The sequence below is a fragment of the Corythoichthys intestinalis genome, chromosome 11 (assembly GCF_030265065.1).
Source record: "Corythoichthys intestinalis isolate RoL2023-P3 chromosome 11, ASM3026506v1, whole genome shotgun sequence".
In the NCBI taxonomy this organism is placed as follows: Eukaryota; Metazoa; Chordata; class Actinopteri; order Syngnathiformes; family Syngnathidae; genus Corythoichthys; species Corythoichthys intestinalis.
The window spans coordinates 8,066,624-8,093,144 of NC_080405.1; the positions used below are offsets into that span (position 1 = coordinate 8,066,624).

The 26,521-nt window shown below is 39.3% G+C and overlaps 1 protein-coding gene across 1 annotated transcript; it reads right to left on the reverse strand.

Annotated features, from left to right (window-relative positions):
• Positions 1-743: 743 nt before the first annotated feature.
• On the reverse strand, positions 744-26,521 carry prpf19 (pre-mRNA processing factor 19). The gene is made up of 16 exons (XM_057851079.1): positions 26,315-26,521; positions 25,983-26,132; positions 23,061-23,137; positions 22,799-22,940; positions 20,415-20,488; positions 20,267-20,332; positions 20,154-20,195; positions 19,987-20,061; positions 16,066-16,141; positions 15,865-15,974; positions 15,632-15,787; positions 8,837-8,906; positions 8,578-8,751; positions 8,333-8,415; positions 1,517-1,622; positions 744-1,434 (listed from the first exon to the last, which is right to left on the reverse strand). The coding sequence occupies exons 1-16, from the start codon at positions 26,331-26,333 to the stop codon at positions 1,325-1,327; spliced, it is 1,530 nt and encodes a 509-aa protein (XP_057707062.1). The 5' UTR covers positions 26,334-26,521; the 3' UTR covers positions 744-1,324.

Sequence of the window (26,521 nt, forward strand, 5' to 3'; positions counted from 1 at the left end):
TTGCTCCCACAGTTGATTTCGTTACACCACAGGTGTCAAACAGATTCCAGAAAGGGCCAAGTGGGTGCTGGATTTTGTTCCAACCGATACCGTGCAGAGAGTTTAACCAATGAACTTCCTACTGAAACAAGCAGCACCTGACAAAGTTTAACTGATTACACATGATTACACAAGATCTGAATGGTGAAAAGGTGTCCTCTTCATTGGTTGGAAAGCAAACCTGCACCCACTTGGCCCTTTCTGGAATCGGTTTGACACCTGTGCTTTACATCAAGCGTTTTACCTATTGCAGATTCAGTCTTCCCAGCCTGGTGCAGGTCTACAAGTTTGTCTCTGGTGTCCTTCAACAACTCTTTGGTCTTGGCCATAGTGGAGTTTGGAGTGTGACTGAGGTTGTGGACAGGTCTCTTTTATACCGATGAGTTAAAACAGGTGCCATTAATACAGGTAATGAGTGGAGCCTCGTTAAACCTCGTTAAAAGTTAGACCTCTTTGTTCAGCCAGAAATCTTGCTTGTTTGTAGGTGACCAAATACTTATTTTCCACTCTAATTTGCAAATACATTCTTAAAAAAAAATCAATCATTGTGAATCCCCCCCCCCCCCCCATTTTGTCTCTCATGGTTGAGGTTTACCGATGTTGACAATTACAGGCCTCTGATCTTTTCAAGTAGGAGAACTTGCACAATTGGTGGTTGACTAAATACTTATTTGCCCCACTGTAATTGGATGAGATCTGGTAAATGGCATACAAAAGATATTTTATTGTAAAAATGCAGTTGCAACAGGGAAAAACACACGTGGTGAGAAATTCACATTTGATTAGACAGCCATGAATAAGAGAACAAATTCCCAATGAAAGGAAATAAAGTGGGAAGGGCAAGAATTTCAGATCTCCAACACATCTTCCTTTTCTGCAAATGAGTTTCTACAGACGAATATTCACCAAACAATTTAAACTCAAAAACTTTTCAGAATTAGGATATTGTACTTACGTCAACTTATAACCCCCTCCCCAATTTACGCATATACACATACGTTGCAAATACAACTAACCAGGATGCTAGATAGAAAAAAACATAAGCTGCTGCGTCTGTGTCTCATTTCATGTTACTGTGACATGAACAGACCGTGGGAAGAGAAAAAAAAAAGAAAAAGAGTTAAAATTATGCTTTTGGGCTTTCAAAGATATTTTACAGACTTGTTTCACGAACACGAGGACTACCATATTAAGAAGCTGAGATTTTATTTATTCTACAAATTATTTTGATGCCAAGCAGGCCTTATTTGACTGGTCTACATCAATTGACTCCCTCGTGATGTTATCAATTTACGTTCTGCAAACTGTAAAATTTCAGACTTCGGTCCATTCCAGCGGAGCTGAGGAATCGAGCGTTCTCTCCAAAGGCCACTCCGCTCACCAAACCTGTGTGGTCTACAAATGCAATCCATGAATTTACTTCTAAATCTGATACACATGTTAGACGCTGGCTAAACAATGGAAAAAGGGCCCTCACCTGTGAAATTGAGGACCTCGGACCACTGTTTGCAGATGTAGACTCTGATGTCGGACCCTCCTACGGCCAGGTATGTACCACTCTGGTCAAACACTAGGGATTTCACCTGCAAATGTTGAATGTTGCCATCAACTTAAAATGATCAATAGGAGTGGGAACCTCTGGGTACCTCACGATACGATACATGATACAAGGCTCATGATAACAATCTCACAATATGGCGATTAGGGCTGCAGCTTATTTATATAATCGATTATCAATTAGTTTCAATAATTGAATTGCGAACATTTATGTCAAGTCAAGTTCAGCAACAAATGAGGATCTAAGTACAATAAAAGAACAACTGGCTAACTTGCATAGCAAAAGTCCACTAGGTTAAATGCTATATAATGCTAACGTGTTTTTTTTTTTTTTTTTTTAAACCATGATCTTAACAAATTGTTCAAACACTTATTCCCACAAAAAACTGCTAAGTATACCTATAAACTAAATAACGAATATATAAACAAACATATTAGCTCAAACAAAAACATACATTATGTTGGTCTTAACATGGAGCATCTGGATACAGCCATGTTAGACGACTTATGGCATATTCACTGTTGCCACTAGAGAGTTTATGGTGGTCGATGGCAACCAATGAGTTCAATTTTTTGAGACTGCTCTCCTAGTAGCCTATTGTTGATGAAACGTCATCAACAATAGGCTACTAGGAGAGCAGTATACTGTAGGGGATGGGATTGGAAAGATTATGACCAATAAGGCAGCTGGATCTTATGGCATGACATTTAAGAGCAGAAAGCAGGAGGTACATATGAATATTTTACAGTACAGATAGTCCCCGGGTTGCGAAATACCCGACTTACATGATTTCAACTATACGACACATGTTTTGTCTGCTGGTTTTTTATCCTTTTTTTTTTTTTTTTGTCGCATAACAGTGTCTCCTCCGCCAACTCTCAGCATTGATGGTAAGTACAGTATATTATTTATCATTTAACTTTGTTATTTATTAGGCCTAATTAATCTAAATGGTTGATCTCTACAGTAATTTCAATTCATAGATGGTATTTATTTATACTACAGTATAAGTGCAGTCTGCTTTCCTTTGTTGCAACCAGACGTGTCTGACGTCAGTGCTATTTTCTGTAAGTTTTGAGCGTTGCTTTCACGTTGGGAAGCGGAGGTGAACGCCTATTAACATTTCAAGAAGGTAGAGAAACAGTAAACGTTGCTGGCTCGGCGATGCCCTCCCCTGTTAGCTCGCTATTAGCCCGCTAGCTTATTGAGCAGCGTCCGTTTCCACTGCTGGACCGGGGCCACTAATAGCTGCTGTTGTCCTTGTTGTACAGCCATTGAGGTAAGTTTTTGTAAGCAAATATGTCTGTATTGTTTTACTTTAAAACATTATTCTATGCTGTTAGTCATTATTGTATTTTATTTTGTAATTCTGTAGCATGTTCAAAAGTGAGATAATTTGCATGATGACACAAAATGACATCAGTCATAAGCATTCATTAATGCTCATGGCAGTGTCATGTCATAATTATGATGGTCTTATGACAGTTTTATGGCGCCACTGTCAAATTAAGTGTTACCAAATACCATAACTAGCATTTAATGAAACAACTAACAACAATTAAAGAAACAACTGGAAGAGTACCTGAAGAAATAATTGGCACAGACCAAGAATTTTGATTGTTATTTACATCTGTAGTGCTGCAATGCATGCCAAGAGGCATGTTGTAAAACAACAGTGTCGACAGCAGGTGGTTACAGAGGTTGACTGTCTCCCCCAAGGGAGAAGTGGTAGACAAATGAAGCTTCTTGAAGCAAGGAAGCACTGCAGCCAATTGGTTCAAAGCTTCATGGTAGTTCATTTGGTCTCATGATATCGCTCTCCAATAAAGTGTTAATATCTTTTGGTGTAAATATCCCATAATACAGTGAGAACAGCTGAGGCTTATTGTCCAGTGCGGCTTATCTATGAACAAATGCCGTTTTCTTGTCAAATTTGGTGGGTGGCGGCTTATAGACCCTACTCACATGACGTCACAACCACGCCTCCGCGCCATATTGTCCGTCACCTCGTCCGGTTTAAGCATTACCGCTACGTAAATTCCTCCTATTATGGCGTGTTTTTGTGCTCGTTAACATTAATAATCAAAATGGTGAAGGCGTGTGTGGCGGTTGGTTGCAATAACAGAGAAGATAGACGGAGAGACTTGAAGTTCTACCGTATTCCGAGAGACCCGGAGAGGAGAGCGAGATGGACTGCTGCAATTCGACGAGAAAACTGGGCACCAAACGATCACTACAGATTATGTAGTAGTCATTTTATATCTGGTAAGATGCATTTAATATATATTTAGAGGGTTTTGGGCTGACAACCACAATTAAGATCATTGCGAGGCTAATCGCCGACAACATACAGTTTTAAATTCAAGATGCTTATTTCTTCCACCATCATTATTTTTTGAATAATATTTAGCTGGTAACAAGTGAAAGAAGTTAAACAGGTGTGTCCAAACCTTTTGCAAAGGGGGCCAGATTTGGTGTGGTAAAAATGCGGGGGGCTACCTTGGCTGATTTACATAGAACAATATATTTAAACAAATTTTAGCAAGCCCTTCTGTGTGTCACATTTGCTTTATAATTTTTTTAAATTCATAATTTCAACAATCTCGTCTTTGTGGCGTTCTCTTTCGACACTCGGGCTCTTGCGAAATACTGCTGCTGTGAAATTAAACTAGCTTCAAGTTACTATAATTTCTCGCTGCGTATCTTCCCTGTAATGTTGTCGTACATGTCAGCGTGTCTTGTTTGGTAATATTGCGTCACATCGAACTCTTTGAAAACAGCGACTGTCTCTTTGCAAATGAGGCAGACACAGTTGTTGCGTGTTTTATTGAAGAAATAGTCCAATATCCACCTATCCTTGAAGCGTCAGCCATCGCAGTCAACTTTTTTTTATTGATTGTCGCCATTTTAGAAAATTGGAAGTAAAGTGTCACACTGGGTAATGTTGCTTAGAGTGATGCTCTTAAAGTTTTTCAAACTTTCATGAGAATAGGCTGATTTTGTGTGGACAAGATAGTTGTAGATATCAGGGTAGCAGATGTCAAGCAGAGAGGGTGAAGACAGCGGGTTGAAAAATATCAATTTATGCATCAAATATGGATCTGGCGAATGGATAGACTGAAGCTTTTCCACATAACGCCTTTTATGCAACGCATCCAATGAGTTTACAGCGTCTGAAAGCACCAGGGCTTCCATGAATTGCACTATAAATTGCATGACAAATTGAAACCATTGAGAATACGGATAAACACTGACGGACAATATGGCGGCCGGATACAGCGACACATCATTCTGTGACGTTGGTGAGTAGGGTCTATAGTCAAGTGTGCCTTATAGTACAGATATTACAGTACTATGTTGTGATTGGAGTTACCGAAGGGCAGTGATGTCACAGATTACTTGAAAAAGTAATTTAATTACTGATTACTGATTACTCCTCAAAACAGTAACTAGTTAATGATTACTTTATTATCAAAGTAACTAAGTTACTTAAAAGTAATTTGTCAGTTACTTTTCCCATTTTTTCTCCCTTTGCTGCCTCAACAGAAAAATTTCATCGCATGTAATTGAATTTTTCAGATAAGGCTTTATCTTCGAGTTAGCAGGGGTTTAATGGAGTTGATTTCAACCACCACTGACTTGCGCTAGCTCAGCCACTCCGGAGCCCTGAAACTAACAAATAACTGACAAACTGCACAGAATTTGTTCAAAACAACTCCAACGACTAATTAAACCCCCAGTAACTCGAAGATTAAGCCTAATGTCAAAAATTCTGAACTCCCCCTTTAAAATAAAGACCTACCCGTTAAAATACTGTCTATAAAAGTTGTAAAGCAATAAGACAAACAACAAAAACAAATGAAATTAACAAGAATCCTACAAAGTATTTCATAATACATTCAGTATAGGCCAAAAGTTTAGAGACACCTCAAGGGTGGACACTTTGAAGAATGTACAATATAAAACCTGTTTTCAAGAACATAATTCCTCATGTCCATTCATAGTTTTAATATTTTCACTGAGAATTTACAATAGTAGTGAAAATATATAAAAAGCACAAATGATGAGGCGTGTCCAAACTTTTGACTCGCTCTTTTGTCCCCCCAAACACACACAAAGTCACACTCCGCCTATGGTTACAAACTATAACTATAAAATGTACATAAAGGCTGGTTACAAACTGTAAAAGTGCTCGCTGTCTCGTTACCTGTTGGCTTTGTTTCGATTTTTGTCGCGTTGTGCTGTAATTCCCAAGTGGTTCCTTGAATTAGATGTAGTTATTAGCGGTCGACTGCCCTTTTGAGCCAGTGCAAAATTTGTGACGCACGGAGATATTTTTTGTCATCTTTATTGGAGAGAAATGTGAAGTCATGGCTCTATGTCCAATAAGCAAATGCAGCCGTTTGTGGTTTTTCTCCTACGTCTTCCACTGTTAGCATCCTGAGAGGTAGCCAGTTGTTTGTTAGCCGCCAACAGCGCTCATAGCATGGTAAAACACGTGAGCCGTCCCCCCCCCCCCCCCCCCCCCCCCCCCCCGATGAGAAAACGTGACATCCAACGGAGATACTTTTGTCATCTTTACTGGACAGAAATGTGAAGTAATGGCTTTCCAGTGAGCAAAGGCATCCATTTGCGGTACATATCCTGCCTTTCACTGTTAGCCTCGCTGCCTCGTCAGAATGCTATGTTGTTGGCCGCCGTGGCAGACAGCGCTCAGCCTCAAACAGCACCGTAAAACACGTGACCCGTTTTTTTTCCCCCCGATGAGAAATGCTCTTCGTACATGACTACAGTATTCTTCATTCTACACACATTATGAGGACAAAAACAAAATAGTAACGCACGGGCACTAGGGAAACTAACTTTAATCGGATTACTGGCTTGGAAAAATTAACGCGTTAGATTACTCGTTACTGAACAAAGTAATCAGATTATTTGTTGTCAGTAACGCGTTACTGTAACGCGTTACTGACAACACTGCCGAAGGGAAGTGATATCTTAATTTTTTTTTTCATTTATCAATATGACATATAATACATGTTTTCTGGAGAGTTATTTGGCGAGGGGGTAATTAGGGGTACTTAAAGGTTTTTTCCCGACTTGCGCGGAAATTCGGGTTATGTCTGTAGCGTAGGAACGGAACTCATTCGTAACCCAGAGAATTGCATAGTACTTTGGCCTATCGTAACCTGAAATTTCTTAACAAGAGGTAATATTTTCCCGTTTAAATGTGTCGTAAGCTGAAAATAACGTTTGTAGAGATGTTAGAAAGTAGAGGTACCACTGAACCACGATAAATCATCATTTTGATATTTTGTGACATCCCTAATAGTTACACTGTGAGACGTCTATCATCAGATTTCAATTTAGTATATTTTAGAAGTCCAATATTTGACACTGACAGTCTTTCTTCGCAAAATTCCTTTGAGAACAAATTTGCGTGTTAAATAAAAATAAAGCCATGACCTCATGACTGAAATAGAGCTGAAACGATTACTCGACTAATTCAAGTAGCTCGGTTTTAAAAATCGATCCAGGTGTTTTCTCCGCTTCGAAGAATCGTTTAATTTTGCCAGCTCTAAGCATAACGTTTTGCCCGGACTACTTTTAATGCGGCACTACGCGCTGACGTCACGTGCGTACTGAGAAGAGAGAGGCTGCGGATATATTTGATTTCAATCGCGCATGAATATAGAGGTAACGACAAAGAAGTCAACGAAAGCTACAGTAAGAGAGAGCCACCAAGAAAAAGCAGAAAATGTCAAAAGTGTGGGAGTATTTCAAGTTGGACACCAAGGTGAACACTGTAAGACGTTGTTTGCATAACACTATCCCGCTTCCGTACCCCCGGCTGGACCCCGCGACCAATAACCGCCCCCGAAACCCGGGCGCCTCTTTGTGACCCGCCCGCCTAGCCCCCGCTCCACCGAAGGCATCCAGTTTACTCCAAGAGCAGAGGAGTGATACTCGGGACAAGGTAAAATTAAGTTAACGTAGCGCTAATAAATAAGAATAAAGTTACTGTACCTTGCTAACATAACATTAGACCTGCGGAGGCTAGGTTCAATTAATTATGACTACTGTCGATCCGTGGCTAACGTGGCTTTCATGCAGGCTGTATTTAATCTGTAAAAACACAGTGCTATATAGTGATGAGGTTGTAAAATTAAAAAACCTTATAAAGCTAACTGTCAATTTTAGCTCGGCAGTCATTGATTGATGAAACACCAAGTAGCACTGGTGCCTAATGTGCTCCAAAACAGTAGGTATCACACATTCATTTTGAACACTGCAAAAACTCACATTTCTATCAGGACTTACAATTTAGACTTAAAACTTAAGCTTGACACAAAAGGAAAATAAATTGAAACACGTGGGGAAAAACACCTTACTTTTAAGTGATGTGTGTTATCAAACGGTATGATATTTTTAGGTAAGAAATGTTGTTGTTTTTTTTAAGGTTTTTGACTGAAAGCAATAAGCAATTTTATTTTTCTAGTCACATCTGAGATGCAATTGTTGGCTGTTTTCAACAATATCCATCTAAATAAAGACACTGCCTAAAAATATTTCAATATTACGTGAAATGTCTTGTTTTTTCATATATATTTATAATTTCTCTTTACCCCAAAAAATGTTTCATCCGATTACTCAATGGAATATTCGGTAGAATACTCCATTACTAAAATGTTCAATAGCTGCACCCCTAGAATGAAGTCCTTTTTTTTTTTTTACCTCGTAGTTGTTGTCCAGTGTAATAGTCTTGAAGTTTTTCAGTTTCCTCAAATCCCAGAGTTTAAGAGAGCTATCTTGTGCACCTAGATCACAGCAAAAGCGGAGAAAACGTGATTAAATGTCATAATGCAAAACATTTTCAGGCAAGTTTGTTGAAATCCAATTTTTGAAAAAAATGTGTGTTTAGAGTATTTTAGAGTAGTGTAAGTGTTTAGAGAGAAAAAACATAGTAGTACTGTGTTCACCTGTAGCCAGATAGTATCCGTTCTCAGAGAAAGCGATTGAGGTGACGGGGCCAGCGTGGCCAGGGAAGTTGGCTACGTTGGTGCGCTCCTTCAGGTCCCAGATCTTGATTTGAGAGTCAGCAGTTCCAGTACCAAAGATGAGACCATCAGGGTGGAACTGAGCACAGGTGAGAGCTGTGAGAAGAGAGCCAAATGGGAAAGTTAGTACATGTATTAACAGAAAACAACAAAAAAACTATTCAGAATGGCCAACACTCACCACAACCGGCACTTTCGTCGGTGACCTTGGTAAGGACTCGGCCGGTCTGGATGTCAGAAAAGGCCCAATACTAGAAAACAACAAGTATAATCTTATATTATGCAAATGAACACTCACTATGTTATGACGTTATTCACCCATTGTTTCCATCCCAGTTACAAAGACCACAATGAAAACAAGATTTACTGACCAAATGCGCAGCAGTAGAAAAAAAGCTTACAGTTGGTTTTAAGAGTTGTTCCGATCACATATTTTTGCATGGGAGTCTGAGTTACGCAATTTTGAAAACTTGCCGACACCGAATCCAGATTATCTGATACCTTGGAAATGTATTAACCCTCTAAGGACGGTGGACACGCCAGCGCATTCTGTGCGCACACCATCTTACAAGCTTCGTTACTTGATGACTACGTCACCCGCACGCTTGCGGTTGCCTGGTACACCAGACTCACCGCTGTTGAGTTGAATTGAATTGAGTCTGGCCACCATTTAGCAGATACAATTTCCAGGGCGGAGCAAGGCACAGCAAACAGACAGCGGAGTGGACCAATCAGCAACGGGCAGACGTGATGTTAGTAAAACGACTAGGGCAGGACGAGGGACTTGCGCGCGGAAGTAAACATACGAAGAGAGCGGAGTTTATTCAACATGGCTAGCGCGAGACAGACTGTTGTCAATGACTCGTGTCGATGTGTTTTTGGTCATTTAAAACTGATTTTACCATGGACTGGAACATATTCTCGGCTCTCCTGTTCACCATCTTTGTTGTTGTGGAGACGACTTTCGACGCGCAAGAGTGACGTTGCTCGTTAAGAACACGTCACGCAAATAAACGAATCTGATTTGTTGATTGATTTTGTACCTGCTCGAGAGGCCGTTAATGGGCTGGTTCCCAGACTTTTTCTCAGTGTTTGAAAAATACAGGGAGAACAGTCTGGCCGTGCCAGGCAACGCTTGCGGTACCGCTCATTGGAAAGTGCGGAAGTGGAAAGAAGGAACAAGAGAAGGCTCACATATTAGCAACCGCAATCAGTAGTGCGTGTCTATGTGAGCGACTTTGAAGAGTTTATTTGGAGGAGATGGAATTTAGCTTTATTTCAACCACTTGATGAAGAGGATGACTCAAATGTGTCATGTTTGGATGAGTAAGAGACAGATAATGTTCATATAAAAATGTGTATGTTCTAAAAGCTTGAATGTATGTAAAGTAGGGGTGCAACGGTTCAGGTAGCCCACGGTTCGGTTTGAACCTCGGTTTTGGGATCACGGTTTCGGTTCGGTTTTGCTTTTTTTTTTTTTTTTTAAACTGCCTTCATTTTGCTTTTTAAAAAAATGAAATAAACACTTAAAATGTAAACATTTTTGACTGTTAAAATGCCTCTTAGCTCTTTGGCAAGTGTAGTGACTGACTACTGAAATACACACACAGTAGTAAAAAAGTTACTTGGCAAAGTAACTGGTGATACTTTTCATGTTTTTTCTTCATAAAAAAACAAAACAAAACAAAAAAACCCCAAAACATAGTAACCTTTGCTATGTTTGGAGGTCATTTAATGTTGTGAATCAATCGATAAAGTTGATAAAATTGCTCCCGTTTTTGCCTTAGTTCCCTTCCGTCTACTTTCGACATGTGAAAATTTTATAACTCTTTCATCCTTTAAAGATAGACTCAAGTCAAGATTTTGCCGATTTAGGAGTATTTTGGATAAAAAGTTGCTTAGGTTCGCTCGGAAGGTTTACTACAACAGAGCCTTTCTGAGAAGTATACTGCTCTAAAATGGCGGCTGTTTACTAACGCTACCGAGTGTCATTTCGCTTGTAGTTCTATATGCATGAGATATCTAGGCGTAGATTGTATGATGTCGGCCACGGTCAGGAAATTGGAGCCACCTAGCCTAGCATCACGCTTGCTACAGCGTCTCAACAAACACTCTTCCCTCTCCGTGTCTGACTTTTCTCGTGTCATTCAAGTATTAACGAACATTGGCTCCTTGCAGAAACGGTGACCAAATCCGAACGGATGGAAAAAAAAAAAAAAAAAAAACGCAATGCACGAAAAACGTGCAGATTTTGAACGTAACGGAGGGCGTATGAATTATACTGGACCGTCACAGTTAGGTAGTAGCACTCTGTAGCACGGGACGTCCAACTATCAGCGGTCACGGCGAAACTGTGCTTTCGTGTAATCATCTTCAATGGCTTTGCGTGCCATTTCTTAAATGTCGGGGATTAGGTTGTGGGCGAAATATGTCCGCGAGGGAACAATATAACGCGGGTCAAGCGTTGCAATTAAACTAACGAAACCCGCATCTTCAACCACGGAATATGGTTGCATGTCTTTTGCCATGCAAATCCCCACTGCGTGGGTTATTTTCTTGTGTTTTTCTGACCTGATATTGTAAGGCTTTTGGAACGCCTCTTCTATAGACTCGTGTGTTTTCACTGGTGTCATCTTCGGGGTTGTCCTGCTCTGAGAAAACGATGTCTGTGGGTGATGCCGGCTGAAGTGCTGACTGCTGAGTCATGTTAGAAGTCTTGCCGTTAGCATAGGGAACAAGCGCTGAGCAATGCTTGCAAATTGTTTTATGTTTTTTTCAATATTTTCTCTCAGTCTGCATTGTAGTCCACGGGGAAACCGAAATGTTGCCACACCGCATATTTGAAAGAAGCCGGTGCTTCCTCAAAATTCGGTCTGTCGACTCCTCCGCTCGCCATAACTTTTTTTGTTTTCTTTCGTTTCACTTTCACCTCGCTCGTAAGCGAGAGAGGGCGTTACTCGGTTCCTATTACACAGGTGCTTGACAGCGATTGGACATTTACTCGTGGGGCGGGAATTTCTCCACAGCTGCGCTTCACGTCACACACAGGCACACAGAGTTTGACCAATTCATTCCACAAGTGTTCGGAATAAATTAATGTAATTGCAAAACCAAAAAGGCGCGGTTCATAAAGGCGTATTGAACCGAACAGGGCGAACCGTTCGGTTCGGTTTTGAACCGCGAACCGTTGCACTGCTAATGTACAGTATATCATTTTGAAGCCCAGAATAGAAAAGGGTGCAAAAACAAACTCACCACAAGACGTCCTCCAAACACTTGATGCATTAGATGGTACATTTTCACTGTTTAGGACTATTTTGCAACGTTGTGTTTTGACAATTGTATGTATAAAGGCCAAAAACACTTATGCCCATACCTGCTGTTCATTTTGAATGATCAAATATAAAACTATTCAGTATAATTACTTTCTGGAGAATGCTCATCCTAACAAATCGAATAAATATTATCAAGCTTCAAAGCAGTTCATTGAGCATGTTTGGTTAGGACATTAATACTACAATATTTTTTTGTCTTTATGGGGTTTAAAATGTCGATATACTATATGTAATTAGTCAGACTGAAGAAAATCAATTTGCACATGAAGGTTATGTTGTCCTGAAAAAATGCGGCCAAACCAGGCTATTGTGAACTTTCTTTCTGTGAAATAGCAGCGGTTGCATAAACAAATCAGTTATTCTGGCAAAAAATAAGGTTGGGAACGAATTAAGTTTACATATTTTTAATATATCAACGAGTAATGACGGGTTTAAAAAAAAACCCAAAAACATCCGGATAAAGTTTAGAATGCCGGGCGCTCGCGATGCAAGCGATGAAAGCGGCATAAAGCCAAAAAAGCGGACCAGAATGGCCAGAGCCTGGAATTATTTCAAGGAAAATAAGGAGGGTGCCACTGTATGTACTCTTTGCTAAGGTGAGCTCGCATACCACGGTAGGACGTTGGCTATAAACAAACACTTGAAGCGCCGTCACCCAGGTGTGATTTTGGAAGACAACAAGAAACAACAAGCTAGCGGATTCTAAGTCCATACAGCTTTGTAACGATTTTTTTGATTGAAGATGCCTTGATGTGCGTCGTATCAACGTGCATCACTAAGTTTTTTTTCACCACGTACGTTTTAAATGTACTCTGCTGCTGCTACCGAAAGCTGTAGATCTCGACATCTCTTTGCACAGCATGTAGATTGTATTTAGGATCATGGAAGCTCCCACTTGGGGAATATATAATGTATTAGGGCTGTCAAACGATTAAAATTTTTAATCGAGTTAATTACAGCTTAAAAATTAATTAATCGTAATTAATCGCAATTCAAACCATCTATAAAATATGCCATATTTTTCTGTTAATTATTGTTGGAATGGATAGATAAGACACAAGATGGATATATACATTCAACATACGGTACATAAGTACTGTATTTGTTTATTATAACAATAAATCAACAAGATGGCATTAACATTATTAACATTCTGTGAAAGCAATCCCAATCAAGACTTGTAGTTCTTAAAAGATAAATGTTAATACAAGTTATCGAAATTTTATATTAAAACCCCGCTTAATGATTTCGTTTTAATAAAATTTGTACAATTTTCAATCGAAAAATAAACTAGTAGCCCGCCATTGTTGATGTCAATAATTACACAATGCTCATGGGTGCTTAAGCCCATAAAATCAGTCGCACCCAAGCGCCAGCAGAGGGCGACAAAACACAAGTAACAAGTTGGCATTGCACTGTGCTGTCATTTTAATCTGTTTGAGCGGGGCATGTGCGTTAATTGCGTCAAATATTTTTATGAGATCAATTCCAAAAATTAATGACCGCCTGTTAACGCGGTAATTTTGACAGCCCTTATATATATATATAATATATAAAATCCTGTAATAAAAATATATATGGAAACAGCACTGGCCTGCTTACTATAATACATAACTGGACTAATATTAATTACTTTATGTTATAAAGTACCATTGTGTATATACATATAGTAGTATACTATAAAATTAATATTATATATTTAATTTTTGTTACTATGACTATGTGTGCCTTTCATTCAAAATAATTGTGGTAATATTTCAGTGTGCCCTCTGCTTTATCTATTTTCAGGTTAAAACTAATAAAAGTTTACAGTTTTTCCCCCTCCCCAATAAATGCGGAATTCACACCAGAAAGAGCATTTGAACTCACGCAAAGTACCGTAATTTCATGAATATAACGCACACTTTTTCTCCCCAAAATCATGGTGCGCATTATAAACGGGTACATGGTATAGACAGATATATATATATAAATATATTACATATGTATATAAACCGTTTTATTGACACGGCCACGTTGTGTTGAAGAAACGTATGCGGCGACCCGTTGCCGACCATTACGGTACGTGACGTCACCATTGTGTTTCGGTAATACTTCACTCTAATCGGCCGAATGATTTCGTCCGTGTTAAATTCTGCTTTTTTCACTCGTCATAAAGCACAGAATTTAGTTTCTTGAACTCATTTGAGTCAACTTTTATTGCAGCTCCGCAACTCGGACCATAACGTAAGCACACAGACTTCCTGTGTCCATCAACTTTATCTGTCCCTCGGGAAACTCAAACCCAAATAACAATGGTTCCTATTGTTACTGTCGTGTTGACAGCGATGAGCTCTCAACGAGACTTACATTCTCACTTTCATTTTACCGTATCAATCCATGGAAGAAACATTTATTCATCATGATGAAACGAGCAGGTTATACAGCAGCCTATAAAAGAAAAGTCACATCTGTTTTGTTTTCTCCTAGATTCTGGTAAGTTGGAGAAGTTGTCAAATCATATTATTACCGTAAATATTGTCGGTTTATGGTAATGTTTTGAACTACCAATGTGCTATGCTTGTGCTGTGTTTCACCAGTCAGTAAAATGACATTTCTGTATCTGTACACGAGCTCTGTTTTCTTGTATCCTTCTATTTATTGGTGCTAAAATTAGGGTGCGCGTTATAAACGGGTACAATAATTTTCCCTAGACTTTACAAGTAAATTTGGGGTGCGCATTATACACTGGTGCGCCTTATATTCGGGAAATTACGGTATTCTGAAAATGATTGTCCGGGACATGAGGCCCATTGCAATTCATTTTAACATTTAGAACAATATAGACATACCACAAAAAGAGTAAGAATTGTTTTGACTCCTGTTAAAAAGGTGAAGTCGCAGTGTTTCCGTTTACATTTATTTTTGCACTAGTTAATGCCAGCAGGATTTGACCTCATTGCATAAGGTGTTCCCAAATGTTTTTTGTGAATAAATAAGCTTCAACAAAAATTTCATTATTAAATTAGTAAAAAAATGTATATATTAGTCGACTAATCGTAAAAATAGCCGGCTGACTAATCGGGAAGAAATTAGTCATTTAGGACAGCCCTAGTTGGACTTGATATTTTTGGAGTAATTTTTTTTATTTTACAGAAAAAAAAAAAACATTTTTTAGTAAACGTCAACTAAAACTAGAGGAAGACAAACACATTTTGGGATCATTAAAACATGACTAATAAGTATTATCCTCCAAAAGACTACGATGAAAAGGGCTGCCAAAAACAACATTGTTTCAGTAGTGTAAAAAAATAAATAAGTTTCTTATACCTCTGGATTATTTTGATTTTTGTAGCTCTTAACTTAAATATATGTCAACTAAGGCAGGCATTGAGTGATTATGTTACGCGGTCAGTGACAGCAATAGATGTTCAATCCGATTTGACTGAGATGGTTGGCAGCATCCCAGTAAAAAGGGATTGGTTGTCTATCGCCGTCAATGGCAGCCAATGATTTGCTATTTTAAAATGTAAACAAACACATTTTAAAACCTCAATCTTATTACTCGATTCTGTTCCTCTGAAAATGGCCCGATTTCCTATTACGTTATCAAATCAGGGACATCTCTAGTTTGCTTCTATTGACTAATGAGGCGCAAGTACCTGATCCTCAGAGGAGCTGAGCAGGTAGTCCCCAGTGGCGTGCAAGGACAATCCAGTGACACCCGCCTCGTGGGCACGCACGACTTGGACGCAGTTGCCCCCGGTAACGGACCACACGCGAATTGTGGTGTCGGGAGATGCGGAGAAAACCACAGACTGTAGAGGTGAAAGGACAACTAGAATGAATATGCGATGGTGACCATTAAAATGTTCAAAAGAAAGACCAAGGTGACCTGGGATGGATGGTAAATCACAGAAGTGACCTTCTTGGTGTGACCCTTCAGCGTTGCCACTATCTGCTCCTCATTCTTGTCAAACACCACAACGTTCTTATCAGCGCCACCTAGAGGAACGCAGCACGGTTCCATCCATTAGATCTTAACATCTTGCTGACTGAATGGTGCACATCTATCTCCAAGCTTAGACGGGCTTACCAGTGAGCACTTTATTGGTGTCTGAAGGACACAGATCCATTGCAAGAATACCTGGCACACTGGCACTGTGAAGACCCTGAAAACAGCAAGAGTCATGAAGAGATATTGTACAAAACAACGAATAAACGGGAGGGGGCTTGAGATACATTTTATTCAATATTGTCCAATAGCACGAATGCTATTTTTAAGACCGTGACGTCGCCATCGTAACTGGGAAGTGGGTCAACAATCAACATAGACACGCCCTCGCATACAATCCATGTTATTACTGCTTGTTTTCTGCCGGTAATCTTTCAGAAAAGAACATGCCGAGTAAACACTGCTGCTATAGAACTTATAGAAACAACTCTAGACATTACGACATTTTAAGGATCTTTTCTTCATTCGTTTCCCGAAGCCAAAAACATGGAGGAAAAAATGAAGATGGGGGCCATGGTCCTACAGAGGACGAAGAGGTAAGCCATTTTGATATTTTTACTTATTTTTTTAGCGCGACGTTTTATCGTGTTGCTTCTGTCTGTCAATGTATGACCTGAAAACATTAAAATGGTATCTGACTGCCACTGTTATTACCTTTTCTTTTGTGTAAAAAAAAAAAAACTTCAGTAAGGGGGAAGTGTAAATAAATTATAGAATTAAGATTTGTTATTAATGAAAAAAATAAAAGTGTTCGTTGGTTGTCACAAAGTAGCATTTGCGATCGCTACACAAAAATAGCAATGTAAATTACCCCCAAGAACGGTCAGAGACTAAGACAACCAGAGGATATAATATATAAAAAAAGACAGGGTGGTAAAGGATAGATTGTCGAAACAGGAGAATGCCATTGTCAGTGGCGTAAGGCAACGCACACAAGAAAAAGGTGTCGATAAAAAAGCTACCTCTGGATCAGGTCGGCTCTTTTCCCTGTCTTTTTCAGCCCTCGACACTCAAGCCATCTCTTTAACTCAGCACTTCTCAAATAGCGGGGCGCGAGCGATGCCAGGGGTGGCGCATGTGACCTCGGTGAACATGTTTTTTTTTTTTTTTTTTTTTTTTTGCCATACTAGAATAAAGTGTACTTGCACATCCACTCACTGGGTGGCAGTGGCGCTCTCATTTTCAGAGTGCGCGCAGTATTTTTTAACTAGGCAAGATCACACAGAAAAGAAATATGAAGAGCTGTGCGCCATTTTCGAAAGCTGTTTTCCGGCCGGACTCACGCAGCTACCCACTGTCTTCTCCGGTTCTCACGTGTCCGCCCGAGAAGTGCCATTTTCGGCTTGGGATCGTCACGACGACCGCCCTCACCTACGGTTCTCCCTCGGCCGCCGAGAATGTGCTTTTTTCGGGGCGTTTGCCTTTTGGCTTTCACTTTTAATACAGTGGAAGATACTGTATTAAATACGGTTTACTGTGTCTAAAAATGATTATAGCGGACAGCCGGAAGCCAAATCAATTGAGACGCCACTTAAAGACTTAGACCCCAGTCTCACTGAGAAGCCGCGTGATTGTTTTTCAGCGAAAACGTGCCGAATATTGCCAACAATCGTCCCGTTTTGTCAGTGTTATATCAGTAAACAAGTGAGCACTGTTAGCATGCTCAGTGAAAAATAACCCCGCACCATTGCACAGGAGGTGATTCTGTGAGCAGCAAAAATAAAAACTGTCCTTCTGTCCAAAGACACTTTTTTTCTTATATTCAGTTCAGTTTTTTTGGTCAATTTTTGTGGCATATTGTCCTCATGAGTTAATGTTTGTAATCTATTTGAATTTGTTATTATTTACTGATTTTATTACATTTTATTTTTCAGTATCAAATGGTCAAAAATGTACCTTGAGTATATTTTTACAGTTTGGATGTGACTATTTTTTTTTTAATTCAGGCAAATTGATGCACGTTAAGTCTTTTTTGTTACAAACAAAACAATGTTAATAAAGTTATACTTTATTATAAGTTGATCTATTTTACTTTTTTTCTTTAATAGAAAAAAAGGAAACCATGTTAGGCAGAGGCGTACTTATAATAGTATTTTTATAGACAAATGGTACCATTTATAATGGCGTACCGCACGCAGGCTATTTTTAGACCGTGATGTCGCATCGTAAAGCGGAAGTAAAGCCGAAGTGGGACATTATAGACCCGCCCTCGCATAGACCCAACGTAATTAGTGCTACTTTTCGCCGGTAATCTTTCAAAAACGAACATGCCGATCACGCATTGCTTTTTTGGAACTTGTAGAAACGACTTTAGACATTACGACACATGAAGGATGTTTTCTTCATACGTTTCCGGAAACCAAAAACTCGGGAGGAAAAAATGTGAAGACCGAATCAACTTGTGCGGACTTTAACACCAGCTCGGCGAATCCATTCACGTTTCATATGCAGTAAACATTATGTTGGGTTGGCATGGTCTTTCAGAGGACAAAGAGGTAAGCCATTTTTATATTTTTAACTTATTTTTTTAGCGTAACGTTGTGCCGTACTGCTTCTGTCTGACAATGAATGACCTGAAAAGAATTACAATGGTATCTGACTGCCACTGTTACCGTTTCTGTCATATATATATATATAACCAATTTTAGTAAGGGGGAAGTGTAAATAAATTATACGATTAAGATGTGTTACCAATGAAAAATTTTAAAGTGTTCTTTGGCTGTCACTGAGTAGCATTTGCGATCGCTACACAAAGCTAACTAAATTACCCCCAAGAACGGTAAGAGCCATTCACAACCAGACAACCAGAGAATATATAAGAAAGACAGGGCTGATGGTAAAGGATAGCTTGTTGAAACAGGAGAATGTCATTGTCAGTCGCGTCGATAAAAAAGCTAAAGCTATGCTTAGGTCGGCTCGTTTTTTTCGTCTTTTTCAGCCTTCGACACTAAAGCCATCTCTTTAACTGAATATTTTTATGTTCTTCCACATCTTTGCCAGTCAATTTGGCACCAAGCACATCATTTTCGGAGAGAATTGGTAGGTTTAGCTCTGTAAACATCTCCTTCGTACACGATTTCCATTCATTTCCTATTTTTTCCTAAGCAACAGCAGCTAATGTCATGAATATTAATGAGCGGAAGTGACGTGTTGCTTGCGGTACGCCATTGGGAAGGCTGGCATTGAATAATCGTGTTGCACGGCCTTTGACGGCGATAGATGTCCAATCCATTTTGACAGGGAGGGTTGGCTGCAACGGTTCGATGCAACTCAAGCAAATGCATCTCTCCTTCCTGGGTATATTGAGTAAATTTAATTATTATTATAAATTATTGTATTCATCTCAAGTGTCTCATTGTTTTGTCTTTTTAAATTGCTTTTTGTTTATTATTTTTTTTTCTGGTATATGTCCAAATTAAAACATTCATTCATTTAAATGTAACTTGTGTTAAACGTATACATAATTTTAAGTTGTCCGATATTGTCGGCCGATAAAAGCGAATATCGACATCGGTTTTTCATTATCAGTTTTGGACCAATGTTCATATTACCTTTAAAGTGAATGCAGAAGCCATCTGCCCTTGTACAAGGGCTGGTCACAGCTTAGCAAAGCCATTATACTTATTGACCATTAGATGTCTCCAAACTAAGATGCTTAGACTTGATTACGTGATCAGAACATTTGCATTAAATGATCAATAAATGTTTGAAAAATAATGAATATGTTAAGTCCACGACTGCATATATCGGTATCAGTTTGATGATGGCATCGGATTATTGGAGATGGACAAAATTGGGATATCGGTTAAAAAGTCATTATCCGACACCTTTACATAATACCGTATTAAATTGTTGGGAGGCCCTTGAATCAAATCGTTGTGATATCGGCAAATATTCTTTCAGCGTCCAACTAATCAATATCGTGTCATATCGTCAGAAAATTGGCGATTGAAATCACTGGATTAAATGCTGTAGCCTCGTCTTTCACCTATAAACACTTACAGCATGAGAGGCCACTTGACGGTATCTGCCAAGGTCTTCAGCTCTAACCAACTCCTCTGGAACAGTTTTTCCTCTCTGGACAAAGATGATCGACAGGTTTATTCAACATCTTCACAATGAAAAAAACAACAACACTTGTTAAAAATTTTAATCAGAGTTTGCCTTACCTTCTTTCTCTCTGTGGTGAGAATGGTGGCCTTGTCTTGAAGCTAGAAAAGTACAATAACACTTGATTCTCAAAGTTGAAGATCCCCATCGAAAAAAGTGACAAGAATATTACCTTCTGGATGATCTCTGGAGTCATGCCCACTTGTTCACTAATCTCCATAGGCTCTCCAGCAGCACCCTGCAAGTGGAGTACACACACCCAAAAATGTGTGAGGGAAATTTTTAACACCTATATTCATCTGGAAAAAATGTTCACTCACCACTACGGCTGGCTGAGAGGCAGGAGCTGCTTGAGGTGCAATCAACCCAGCCTGGGGTTTGAGTGTGGCAAGAGCTGTGGAAGGGTGACACATTAGATTTAACTTTATTTTTGCCACAATTGCTCAACCAGTTTCACCAATGAGATGTCACAACAATAACCACATGACTCCATTATACCAATGAAACGTAACAATACAGTCACATGATCACACACAAGCTTGCAGTCAGAAGTGCCGTGACCACGACAACCTGTTCAATCACGTGGCGCAAAAATTTAACTATTAGACAGAATCAATATTAGAGCTGTCCCAACTGTCGACGTAGTTGACGTGTAGTTGACTTTAATGCCAAGCTTGGCTGCAGGTCGGCCGTGAATGAACACCTAAAGCGCCTTCGGACAAATTTGGAAGACGCCAGGAAACAACAAGCTGGCAGATCGTAAGTCCCTCTAACTAACTAACTAACTAACTAACTAAATAACTAACTAACAACATTTTTTATTGAAGTTGCTAACCTGTTGCAATATGCAATAAGTCCATTTATCGCACGGTTAATAAAAATGGGGGCGGTAATTTTCACAGTTGTGTTTTGTCGCCACGTGCATGAATGCGTGCATACATTTGTGCGCGCAACTTCACGTGCGTGCTGATGGCTTATGGGACTCCAGTTCCTTTCACAGATGTTTATTGGTCATCAACACGCCGTAGAATTGAAGTTCTGACATACAAAATAAGGAAACACATTTATATTAAACACTAAATTGAGGCTAATGTGGGAAAAAAAGACAACCTACTTTAGCCTGCTATGAAACATTGGCAGTCTTGGGGGAACCTCTTGGTAACTCAAGATAAGATACGATTTGCGATGGGAGGGATGGCAGCTGCCACCCTCCCACTTTAAACGGATTGAACATTTATGGCCGGTAGTGGCAGCAAATGCCAGGCAATGAGGTAATTTTGGGCCATTTAAGGTAATTTTCCTGTTGATTTTGGAGTATTTTATGGGTCTCTTCCTGTTTATTTTGAGTTGCAGAACAGGAAGTGACCTGGGAATCACCCAAAAGAATAGGCAGTGACTCAAACTCAACAGAAAATGACCTGTAAATGCCCTAAAATGAACAGCAAATGACCTTTAAATGCCCTGAAAATCGGATAGAATGACTGTGAATGCTCTGGTTTCGAATGAACGAACGTTCCCAGTCTAAATGGATTGGGCGTCAAGCACCGTCAATGAGGCCCTAGAGTTAACTGAGACACTATTGTGGTGGAAGATTTTGGTAGCAACTTGTTGGCTTCCCCCCCCCCCCCCCCCCAAGACATTGACACCTTTTAAAACGATATCTTAATTCTTGGCAGGAGCATATCGATAACCTTTTTGGGATACAAAGTATCACGATATATCGCCATTTCGATATTTTGTCACACCCCTAATGTTCAACATTTACATAACGGTTTCTGGAGTTAACCTTACATACTTCGGAATTCAGATTCAACACTAAGAACAGCTTTAAAATGACAACCTTTATCAAAAGTCTGATTGACAAAGAATATCATAATACTAAGTATACACATTATGTAGTAGTTAGTATACTAAGATATTAATGCTAGATTTTTTTTAAAGAATTGTTCTGAATCTCTTTACATTCCATTCTTTTGAACTAGTTAATGCTATCAGCATTTGACCTCATAGTTTGTGATTTATTATTGTTATTATGTGTTTATTTGTACTTTAATGAAGAATTTAAATGTTCCAAAATGTTTTGTGAATTAATAAGTGTCAATAAAACCTTAATTGCTAGTTTAAAAAAAAAAAAAAAAAAGCATATTAGATTAGCCGACTAATCGTTTGAAAAAAGTCTGCTGACTAATCCGGAGAAAAATAGTCGTTTGGGGCGCCCCTAGGCAATATTACTCAAAAGTGCGGATTCCGCTTGGCACCGAAACACAACGGAAAACCGGAGATATCGTTTTATTGTAATGGTAGGAAATATGGCTTTTCCACTAGAAGGCACTTGTGCTCTTTGGAGGGGTGATGTTTCATTTTGGCAGATTTTTCTTGTTGGAATTTGATTTTTGTGTATCGTTTTGGCCTAATATGGTCATGTAATAGGTTATAGTGTACTATAACTAACTATAGAACTATAACTATACAATATAATAGCAATTCATATAGAGGACGTTGTACAGGGGGAAAACATTTCCATTGTTTAAAAAAATAGACATCACAAGTGCTTACAATGTTACTCAATTCTTGAGTATTCTTGTCACTGAATACTTTTTCACTTGAGTAAATTTTTTGAGTGACTAGTTTTGTCTGTGAAATATTATTTTTAAGTGACGCTACTCTTACTTGAGTCAAATTCTTCAACATGCTATCAAGCTACCTTCTCTGGCCGCAGTGACCTCTTTGGTGAGTCGAGCGATGACTCTGCACGCGGCGTCGTGTTGGTAGAGGGCATGCGACAGCTCTTGGCGAGTTGTCTGCAGCTGCTGCCTCAGGGTGAAGCTGTGAAGCATTACGGCATCCTAGAAGAGAAGAAAACCAATGCGTGTGACTTGAATTCCAGGTAAATCATAATAATAATGTTAATAATGACCATTCAATCACAGTTCATTCTGTGTTGATAAGTCTTTCAAAACACGTACCCATTCATCTTGGAGGGATTTTAGAATGGCAGGAATGCTTGTAGCTGATGGTGCCTTTGGTCTAATAGGATGGGAGACTGGAAGAGAAACAAGTTTCAGAACATCAGAAATCAAGCGTTTCATAACAGCTAAAAAAAATATGTAATCAATGAGTTTTTTCCCCCCTTGATACTTATGCTCATTTTAGCTCATTCATGCAGGAATTATGATTTTCTTTTTTGTTAAAATGTTTTTATTACAATCAGATAGGACAGCTGTTTCAAACCTGCCGCCTACAGGACAAAAGTTTGCGGCCCCCATTTGTCATCCAATTGTGATATTTGTGTTGCTCACACATATTTTGCAATAGGCAATGAATAAATATTGAAATAAGTTCAAATAAAATGAATGAATCAGTGCTGCAACGATTAATCGATTAACTCAAGTAAATTAATTTGAAAAAAGCTTCGAATCAAACTTTGCTGCTTTGAGGATTCTTTTCTCTACAGTGGCATTGTAATGGTTTGTTTTGAAAGTGTTTGCATTTATTTTTATTGATTTGGGTGGATACACTGTCCTCGAGTGGCAACAGGGAATATGCCATAACTTGTCTAACATGGCTGAACCCAGCTGCTCCCTGCTAAGAACAACATAGAGGATAAGTAAGGTTTTGTTGGCGCTAATATGTTTATTCATTAATTATTTAGTTTAGGAGTATATCAGTTTTTTGTGGGAATATGTGTTTGAACTACTTGTTAAGAGCTTTGTAAAAGAGTTAGCATTTTAAAGCAGGACTTTTACTATGCAAGTAAGCCTAACGTTCTTTGGTTGTACTCCGATCCTCATTTATTAATTTTTCAATACCGTTTGTGGCTAAGCTCAAGTACTTTATCTTCAAATGCATTTATTGCTCTTGTGAAATCAAAGTGCAATACTGCGTCGTTTGAAAAAACACTCAGGAGGTTTATTTTGTATTTGCATTTAATGCTCTTTTGAAAGTGCAATCTTAACAAGCCTTTGTTTTACATCTCCTAAAATGTATTCTTCAACGCATTAAATGTTCCTAATCCGATTACTCGATTATTTGAACTAATTGATAGATTACTTAAACAATCGATAGCTGCAGCCCTACAATGAATGCATTGAAGGATCAAATTTGGAGAAAAAATTAATTTAAATAATAAATAGCAATATATAAAAATTATCCAAAGAAAACACAAATTTAAAAAATCTATTAGTAATAAAAATACAAATATACAGTGATCCCTCGCTACTTCGCGCTTCAAATTTCACGGTTTCAGTCTATCGTGGATTTTTTTTCCAGTCAAAAAAATATATATAAATGCATAAAAATTAAAATAATGGAGAAAATATGGTGTAAAATCTGCCCGTTCCCTAACAGGAGGCAAGGCGAGCCCACCCAACTCATATTCCACCGCTCTGATTCGCTGGCCAGCATCACTCGGGAATATCGCAAGCTGATTGGCCGAGATGTTTAACCTTGCTGCTATCGAAGGGAAATGGCTCCAAAGCGTCCTCCACCTGCTCAATCCTCTAGCGAACCCAAGAAGAAAAGAAAAATGATGACGGTGTAGGAGAAAGTTCAGTTACTGGACATGCTTAAAGTTGGCCACAGCTATGTGTCTGTTGCACGCCATTACGGACTAAAGGAATCAACCGTTCGTTACATAAAAAAAGACAAGGCGAAAATCCGAAAGACCGCCTCAATGTCGTTTTCCAGGGACACTAAGCGAGTCGTGACTCCTCCAACAAGACGATTGTAAAAATGGAAAATGCACGAACAGTGTGGATATCGGACTGTCGGGAAATGAAGGTGAGTCTCAACACAAACATGATTCGGGCAAAAGCCAAAGCGCTGTATGGCAGCCTCATTCCTGAAGGAGAGTTGAATTAAGGTGGCGGTGATGCCGACTGCGACGAAGATGAACCACAGCCTAGTACCAGTGCTTCAAGTAAAAAAAAATGTGGTTTTGTTGCCAGCAAGGGCTGGTTCGAAAAATAAAAAAATATGTTTGGACTTCGCGGCATTACGTTGCATGGGGAGGCATCCTCGGCGGACCATGACGCAGCTGTTCATGAAGTTGAGGACCAATTTCCCAAATTAATTGAAGACTGTTGCTATCTCCCGGAGCAGGTGTTTAACATGGACGAGACTGGCCTTTTGTGGAAGAGGATGCCATCCAGGACGTTCCTTTTCAAGGAAGAAGTGAAGAGGCGAGGCTTTAAGGCCCACGAAGATTGCGTGACTCTCAAGCTTCTCAATAAATCATCTTTACCTGCATATCAATTGTTCTCGAGTTTTTTCTTCATTTATCAAGATCATCAGTGTGGTGAGTACATTTTATTCATCTTATGCATGTTATTGTATATTAATATTGCATTTACTTTTCTAACTAGTGTACTGTATACACAGTAAAATATATAAAGAATGTAATATATATGAAATAAAACTCTCCTGTATCCAAGCAGCTGAATAGGACAGGTTTTTAAAAATATATATATATATTTTTTGTCACTAATCGCGGTGGGTTCTGATCCCCATTAACCGCAAAAAACGAGGGATCACTGTAATTCTAAACAAAATAAAATTAGAAAGGTTTTACCGCAAAGAATAAATTTAAACAAATTATTTCCCTTGTTAAGTTGTGACCTCTCATTGCTCAGCTCTTTGGCTGCCATTGACAGCAGTATATTTCCAATTCATTTTTAACTGGAAAGGTTTGGAAGCGATGACTGAAATGGATTGGGCGTATATTGCCGTCAATAAGCGGTTTTAATATCAATTTCCCTCTTTTCACTACCCACCACACCACGTACTCTGTGACCTGGGCTGGCAGTGAATGAGTTGAGCAAGGCACCTATCAGAATAGCCATGGTGTGACCGGAAAACTGCTCATCCTAAATTTTTGAAGCAATGTTTACCTTTAATATCGACAAGCTGTTCCTCGGACAGTGGTTGTCCATTCATCGGGTCCGTCCCATTCTCTACAATGTACTTCTCGATGAGCCGGCGTTCAAACACTTGGCTGGACACCGGAGACACGCACGGGTGCTCTGGCACCTCGTTAGAGACTGAAAATGAAAGCCATGCAAACTTTAGCCGCTATTTTCATTCAACAACAAAATGACCGCGGCCCGCGTCGGAGCTTTGGTAATGAAGTGGCGGCACTGCATGGCCGCTAACCTCAGCGAATTTAGCTAACTAGCCTTAGCACGGTCGCACCGCAAGCTATCGAATATTTGCATCAACTTACTTGCACAAACCAAAGACATCCTCCCGGCGAAGTCTTTCAAATCCCCTGTGATAAAGGTTTGGGGTGCGTTTGATGATCGGGATACTGTATAGCGCTAATATTGTTGCTTTTATTATGATTTGCGTAACTTGGAGATGGCACGCTCTTCTTTCATTGCCGCTCCGACTGCAACTTCTTCGTGTTGGACTTCCCTGCGATTTCGGTGCT